General features: G+C 49.6%; 1 protein-coding gene across 1 annotated transcript in view; it reads right to left on the minus strand.

The window, feature by feature from the left end:
- The window catches only part of LOC143121250 (leucine-rich repeat and fibronectin type III domain-containing protein 1-like protein), a 41,174-nt gene extending 39,430 nt beyond the window's left edge, over window positions 1-1,744 (minus strand). The window contains exon 1 of the mRNA XM_076281621.1: window positions 345-1,744. Within this exon, the coding sequence (XP_076137736.1) occupies window positions 345-1,744 (1,400 nt within the window). The remainder of the gene's footprint in view (window positions 1-344) is intronic.
- Window positions 1,745-7,500: the final 5,756 nt, after the last annotated feature.

The raw sequence follows: 7,500 nt of genomic DNA on the forward strand, positions 1-7,500 counted from the left end.
GAAAGTGAAGGTAAATCCATAGACAAGGAATGTATTCATGAATTCATAATATCCTAGAGCTTTGCTCCTTTGAACCTACAGTATTGCAATACAGCTTTTATCACAACACAATACCATAATCCTGGTTGCATTATGAGAACATGTACATTGAAACACAAGATCTCAAGTCACCCTGCATAATAACAGATTATAGAAAATACAGCATATCTTATGCTAATATAATGAACAAACACAACCACATGGTTTTATTTTCACCGAGAGCTGCCTATAGACTGCGCTTTATGTGGAGAGGAAATGGCGATACTGTGATGTCAAGAATACGGATAATGAGGGTTCAGTCTTACCTGTAGACCAGCGTGTCGTCCACGGAGCTGTTGTACTGGACCTGGTACATCCTGATCCCGGGGAAGTGGTGCTGAGGGGGCCACCGGATGAGCGCCGAGTTGACGGTCAGCTCCATCAGCACCACCCTCCTCTCCGGGCCACGGGTATCGTTCCCCGCGCCGCCTGACCCCGCGCCGGACGCCCCCGACGTGGACTTGGCGGAGGTGAGGATGTCGGAGGGCTCGGGATCGCGTGCGGTGCGGCTGGTGCTGTTGGCCATGTGCGGCAGCGGGTTGACCACCAGCTCCACCTTGCCCGTGGACTCGCCGGCGGCGTTGGACGCGATGCACATGAACACGCCCGAGTCCTTGAGCGAGGTGATGTTGATGTCCAGGCTGCCGTTGCTGAACGTGAGCGTGCGGGACGTGTTCGAGATGAGCCGGCCCTCGGGCGAGATCCAGTGGACGTCCGGGTCCGGGTCGCCGTTGGCCTTGCACTTCAGGCTGGCCGGTTGACCCTCCATGGCGAAGGTCTTGGGCGACTTGCGCGTGATGACCGGCGGGTCACAAATGAACTCCTCCTCGGGGATGGTCCAGAAGTACTTTGCGGTCAGGTCCGGCGGAGACGCGCACGTCTCGAGGTCGTCCTCGCGGGTCAGCCGCCGAAGCCACAGCAGCTCACAGTTACAGTGCAGCGGGTTCCCGCCGAAGCTCATCACCAGAGAGGACGGCGACGAGCCCTTGGACTTGGCGTAGACGGGGATCCGCAGGAAGAGCGGGTCCGGCGGGATCTTCTTCAGCTTGTTGGACGTCATGTCCAGACGCGCCAGCTTGAGCATGTTTGTGAACACTCCCTGCGGCACGTGCTCGATGAGGTTGTGGTCCATGTTGAGCGTGTTGACGTTGGTCAGTTTGCTGATGGTCTCCCAGGGCACGTCCACCAGGTTGTTGTAGGACATGTCCAGGTCCTCCAGCGTTCCCAGGAAGTCGTCGAAGGCGTGCGGCGAGATGTGGTGCAGCTGGTTGTTGGCCAGGATGAGGTGGCGCAGGTTGGTCAGGCCGCGGAAGTGGTCGTCCGCCACGACGCTCAGGCGGTTGGAGTCCAGGTGGAGCGCCCGCAGCCTCTTGAGGTCGGCAAAGGTGTAAGGCATGATCTGGCTGATGGTGTTCCGCGAGAGCGTCAGGTGGAGCAGGCTGGTCATGTTGGCGAAGTCGCGGCGGCGCACGGCCGTGATGAAGTTCTCGGTCAGGCGCAGCTCCACCGTGCGCCGGTCGATGACCGACGGCACGAACAGCAGGCCCGTCTTGGCGCAGAGGATGGCCAGCGACGGCGACAGGTTCTGGCACATGCAGCGCTTAGGGCACAGCTGGGCCGACGCCGACGCAGCCAGGAGCAGCATGGAGAGGACGAACCACTCCATCCCTCACAGAAACTAGGAGAGGAGGAGAGGAAAAGACAGGAGATGGGTTAGAGAGAGAGAGAGAGAGAGAGAGCCTGTCAACAGCTGAGAGACACTGAGTGATTTTTGTATGCATGTACATGTGACACACACACACACGCACACACACAGACACACACACACGCACCCATCTCTCACAGCAACAGCCACATACACTAACTCAACACAGTCCCCTCATGTTGTATATACTGTACCATACTTGAAGTTTCTATGCAGTCCACTTTATATTTGTGCCCTGATGTATTGTATGTCTGTAAGTTTGTTGCCTATGTTGAGTCACTCAGAACTTGAACTCGATATGTTGTACTCAGACAGAGAAGAAAAAAAAAGAAACGTTCTTTACACTTTGTCCATGTACCCCTATCCCTTTTATATGTATAATTGCTTAGATCCTGATACTGTACTTTTATGTAACAATTGCTTTGGCAATACAAGTGTCATATTTGTCATGCCAATAAAGCACCATTTGAATTTGAATTTGAGTGAGAGAGAGAGAGAGAGAGAGAGAGAGAGAGAGAGAGAGAGAGAGAGAGAGAGAGAGAGAGAGAGAGAGAGAGAGAGAGAGATTCAGAATGCTATTCCACATATACAGCCAGGAGCAGCACTTCCCACACAGAAACAGTCTGTGTGTTGTTTACAGATGAGAAGAAAGAAGAGATGTACAAGAGTAGATAAAAGAGAAGAGAAGAGAAGAGAAGAAAGGAGGAGAAGAGAAGAGAGGAGAAGAGAAGAGAAGAGAGGAGGAGAAGAGAAGAGAGGAGGAGAAGAGTAGAGAAGAGAAGAGGATAAGAGAAGAGAAGAGAAGAGAGGAGAAGAGAAGAGAAGAGAGGAAAATATAAGAGAAGAGAAGAGAGGAGGAGGGAGAAGAGAGGAGAAGATAAGAGAAGAGAGGAGAAGAGGTAGAAAGAGGGGATGTTAATAAAGAGATGTAGTCAGTATCAGTAGGAGGGGACACCACAACCTCTTTTACACACAGAAGAGAGAGAGAGAGAGAGAGAGAGAGAGAGAGAGAGGATGAGGAGGAGCAGGAGGAAGAGAGGACATCAATGCAGACACTCAGCTCTATCCAGCAAGAGCAGCATGGGGAAGAGCAGCCATTTTAGAAGACACAACAGAAACAAGCAGAGAGGGAGGACAGAGGAACAGGAGGAAGACTGAGAAGAGAAGGGACATTATTAGCAGGTACATATGAACAAAGAGGCAGGGAAAGAGAGAGAGAGAGAGAGGGGGGGGATGAATAAGAGAAGGGATAGTACTGATGGGAATCAAAGACACACACACAAGACACACTCATCTGTCACACAACGAGGAGGTGGAGGTGTGGAAGAGAGAGAAAGAGAGAGAGAGAGAGAGAGAGAGAGAGAGAGAGAGAGAGAGAGAGATTTTAAACCATACTTTATTCCAGTTTTACAAAACCAAAAACAGGTCAATCAATCACTCTTTGTCATCACAAAGAAGAGATATGAAAAAGATAATAAAACCATTTTTATAAAAGATGGCTAAAATGCAATTCATTTTCAATCACAGTGCAAAGTGCTTGTTTGGTACACCACACCTCCTCAAAGGTTTCCAGATTTTGCATTAACTTATAAAACCGGAAGTCAACCAAAACTCTGGCTTTAACCAGGGCAGGAAACAGAACAACAACATTAGTTAACACTCATCTGTCACACAATGAGGAGGTGGAGGTGTGGAAGAGAGAGAGAGAGAGAGAGAGAGAGAGAGAGAGAGAGAGAGAGAGAGAGAGAGAGAGAGAGAGAGAGAGAGAGAGAGAGAGAGAGAGAGAGATCCAGCCAGGGGCAGCATGAACAGGGGTCGTCATAACAACTCAGGAGCTAACAGAAGAGAGAAGGGGGGATGAAAAAGGGAAAAAGAGTGTTCAGAGAGTACCGGAAAACACAGATGTGTGAAAAAGACACATTAGAGGAGGTTGTGGAGGGGCACAGTCCCTTGGGAGAAAGAGCAGCTCAAATAGAGAATGGAAAGATACGGAAATAAAAGTAGAGATGTATACTTATTCAATGTATACTACTAATGTATTGAATAAGTCCCTAAATGTTTATATTGCTGCACATAATGAATTAGCACATCCCACATAGACATGTGGAATGTTTAGGGGAAGGAGGAGCCAGCCATCCAGCCAATCAGAGGGAGAGAACAGACAAGGGCAACGTGAGAGGAGAGATGAGGAGAGATGGTGAGAACGACTGAAAAGGGGGGAGATAAAGAGTGAAAAGGGGCAAAGAGGAGGAGAGGGAGATGGACAGATTCAGGTAGATCACAAGTGAGCGGAAGAGAGAGGTAGAGAGTGGGGGGAGAGAGAGAGAGAGAGAGAGAGAGAGAGAGAGAGAGAGAAAGAAAGCAAAATTGAGAGGCAAAGAGAGGCAGAGGTAGTGGTGGAGGTGTGGAGAGAGGCTGATGATGGAGCGTGTGTGAGAGGTCTGTGGGAGCTCTGCGCTGCATCTCCATCCCCACGGACAGCCGGTGCTGGGGAATCAGCACAATCAATACAAACACAGTGTCTTAATGGGGTTGCTGCTCTGTCTTCACTTGCACCCGCACCCACACGCCCAGGGACTTCTAAATGTACACATCTCTCTGCTCACGTATGCTTCTAAATGTACACATCTCTCTGCTCACGTATGCTTCTAAATGTACACATCTCTCTGCTCACGTATGCTACTAAATGTACACATCTCTCTGCTCATGTATGCTGACATGAACAGACACGGCTCTCTTATACCACGCTGCAGCGGGGTGTGTACGGTGTGTGTGTGTGTGTGTGTGTGTGTGTGTGTGTGTGTGTGTGTTTGTGCGTGTGTGTGCGTGCATGCATGCGTGTGTGCGTTTGTACTGTTCCAGTCTGTACTCTGTACTTTCCATTATGCAACGGCAAGTCAGGGAGTTTCATGTGTACGGCTGTGTGTGTGTGTTTGCATGTGTGTGTGTGCATGTGTGCGTGTGTGTGTGCGTGCGTGTGTGCGTTTGTACTGTTCCATCATGCAACGACAAGTCAGGAAGTTTCATGTGTACGGCTGTGTGTGTGTTTGCATGTGTGTGCGTGCATGTGTGCGTGTGTGTGTGCGTGCGTGTGTGCGTGCGTGCGTTTGTACTGTTCCATCATGCAACGCCAAGTCAGGAAGTTTCATGTGTACGGCTGTGTGTGTGTTTGCATGTGTGTGCGTGCATGTGTGCGTGTGTGTGTGTGTGCGTGCGTGTGTGCGTGCGTGCGTGCGTTTGTACTGTTCCATCATGCAACGCCAAGTCAGGGAGTTTCATGAAAGAAATTGAATAACAAGGATCCGTGCATTGCCTACTAGAAATAAAGACCCACTTCAATGAGAGGGTCTAATGTGTAGAACTCTATAAATATGACAAACCTTCATAGAACATATTCAGACATTGTTGAAGGAAAAGGACATTGAGGATGACTGTGCTGTATGTACTCCTAGATATGGAATATATATAACAACAAGAAACATGAATGATGGATTACCACAAAGGAAAAAAAACAACAAACAAACGCAATGACACATTTGCAAGAGCTCTGAAGTGTCTTTCAAAGCGTATGACAGATGCCCTAAAGTATGCAAGCCAACAGCGTTGACAGAGGCTTTCCTCGAACCGTGTGGATGTGTGTGCGATGTGCCGTCATGTGCGGGCACAGTAATGCTTTCATAAGCCTAATTCTGCCGTCGTGTTAAGGTGGCCTGGTGACTTGTGGCTTTCAGGGTGCAGGCTCTGCCGTTTGAGTTATCGGCTTTAGCGCTTAATGCATGGCAATCTGCGCGGGATTTGTCATAGTCCATTTAACGGGCCCTTTGTTTGCTTGGTGTGAGTTTAATAAAAGAAGCCACCAGGCCCGGCGTGCTCCCATCGCTGACGGCGTCGTCGGGGAAAACTGCTGTGGGAAACGCATAGTCACCCACCAGTACTCAGACCTCCAGGAAAACACTGTGGAATCACGACTCACAGACATTATATGGAGCAAGCCATTATACAGATTTATGTGGGAGAGAGAAAGCAATATCGGATAGAAATATGATACAGAGAGAAAGAAAGGAAGACAGAAAGAAAGAAAGAAAGAATGAAAGAATGATAGAAAAGCTTGTCCTCTCATTTGTAGTCAAGTCTTAAATACTTCAGTAGGCTCAAATTAGAAAACAACAAACAATCCTGCCCAATTAATTGGAGTAAATGGGGGAGATTACAGGGGTAATAAAGACCTATTGCTGTATTCAATTCCTCAAAAATAAATCCTTTCTACAGCACTGAGACCATTATGTGACCACATTTCTATAGCGCCACATGTTCCACTAAAACCCAGCAGTCCACACTTCACTTCAGGTTAGCTTTCTCCAACATACTGCCGCTGCTCTGTAATTAGATTAATAGGCTGCTAAGGTTGAGTGAGTCTTTTAAACTGTCAACTCCTAATCCAGTTTGATTGCTTCCTCTTTGTTCACAATTATATACTGCAAATATGTCCCTAATGGTAGAAACTACATACCTTAATAGCAAAAAAAAAAGAAATGTGCATAAAACTTAAAAGTAAAGAGCAAAGCTGGACATAGGCACTGTTTAGACAGAAGTCAGAGTTGTTTCTGCTGCTAATGCAGTATTCCTCATGCACAGAACTGACTATAACTGTCCAAACATCCACCATGTCTCAGAGACCACTGACATTTACTGGCTTCTTATGAGAGCAGTAAAGAAAAGAGACAAAACAAACACCTCACTCTCAGTCAGCCCTCTACTACCCCCCCCCCCCCCAACCCCAAATCCCCTACCTCCCCACCACCAATTATCATCTGCCGGGGACCCCGCATCCGCTCCGCTGCCCTCATCAGCCCCTGAGGCTCGGACCGGACTGGGCATGACTGACCCCTCGTCCTCGTGTGACAGAGCCCTCTCATGCCCCCAGAGCCGTCAAACCCGACGTTCCCCAACACTCAGCAGTTCCCTCCCTTCTCCTCCCCTACCTCCTCCACCCTCACCATGGCCTTCCATCCATCCCTCCCTCCCTACCTCCATCCCTCCATCCTCACCCCGTGATCAGGGCCTCAGATGCCACAGCCACTCCAAATCTCTGCCGGCATGTGGCCACGTTAAAAAAAAAACCCTGAATCCCCACAAACAAACTCACACATACACACGCATGCACAAACACACACACACACACACACACGCACGCACATACACACACACACACACACACACACACACACACACAGACACACGCACGCACATACACACACACACACACACACACACGCACACACACACACACACACACACACCACACACGCACACACACACACACACACACGCGCGCCTCCTGGGTGGATCGTCAACAGAAATAAGTGCTTGCGTCTGCAGCATCACGCTGACAGCCTGACAGAGTAAGGCTGCCCCCGCCACACCTCACACTTGACATGCGCTGCCCCTGAGCCAGACAGCGAGGCCCCCGCGCATATGTGCAAATGGGGTGCGGACGCGTGAGGGCGATATCCACACCGTTATTTACCTTGCAGCTACGCCATGTGAGCTGAGGAACAAACAGGAGTCCTTTGTGAAGGGCAAAGCCAGACGTCTGAGATGGACCACAAATGAAACTGAAATGGGATTTCGGGCGACTGTGGAAGTGCCTTCACCCCGTCAGGTGCAGGGGGCGGGTTCCCCGGGGAGATGGGCAAACAGGAAGTCCCAGAGGCTCT

Source organism: Alosa pseudoharengus, unplaced genomic scaffold (genome assembly GCF_046254945.1).
Source record: "Alosa pseudoharengus isolate Yale_2024_CS ecotype anadromous, Long Island Sound unplaced genomic scaffold, YU_APseudo_1.1 YU_APseudo_1.1_scf_13, whole genome shotgun sequence".
NCBI classification, from domain to species: Eukaryota; Metazoa; Chordata; class Actinopteri; order Clupeiformes; family Clupeidae; genus Alosa; species Alosa pseudoharengus.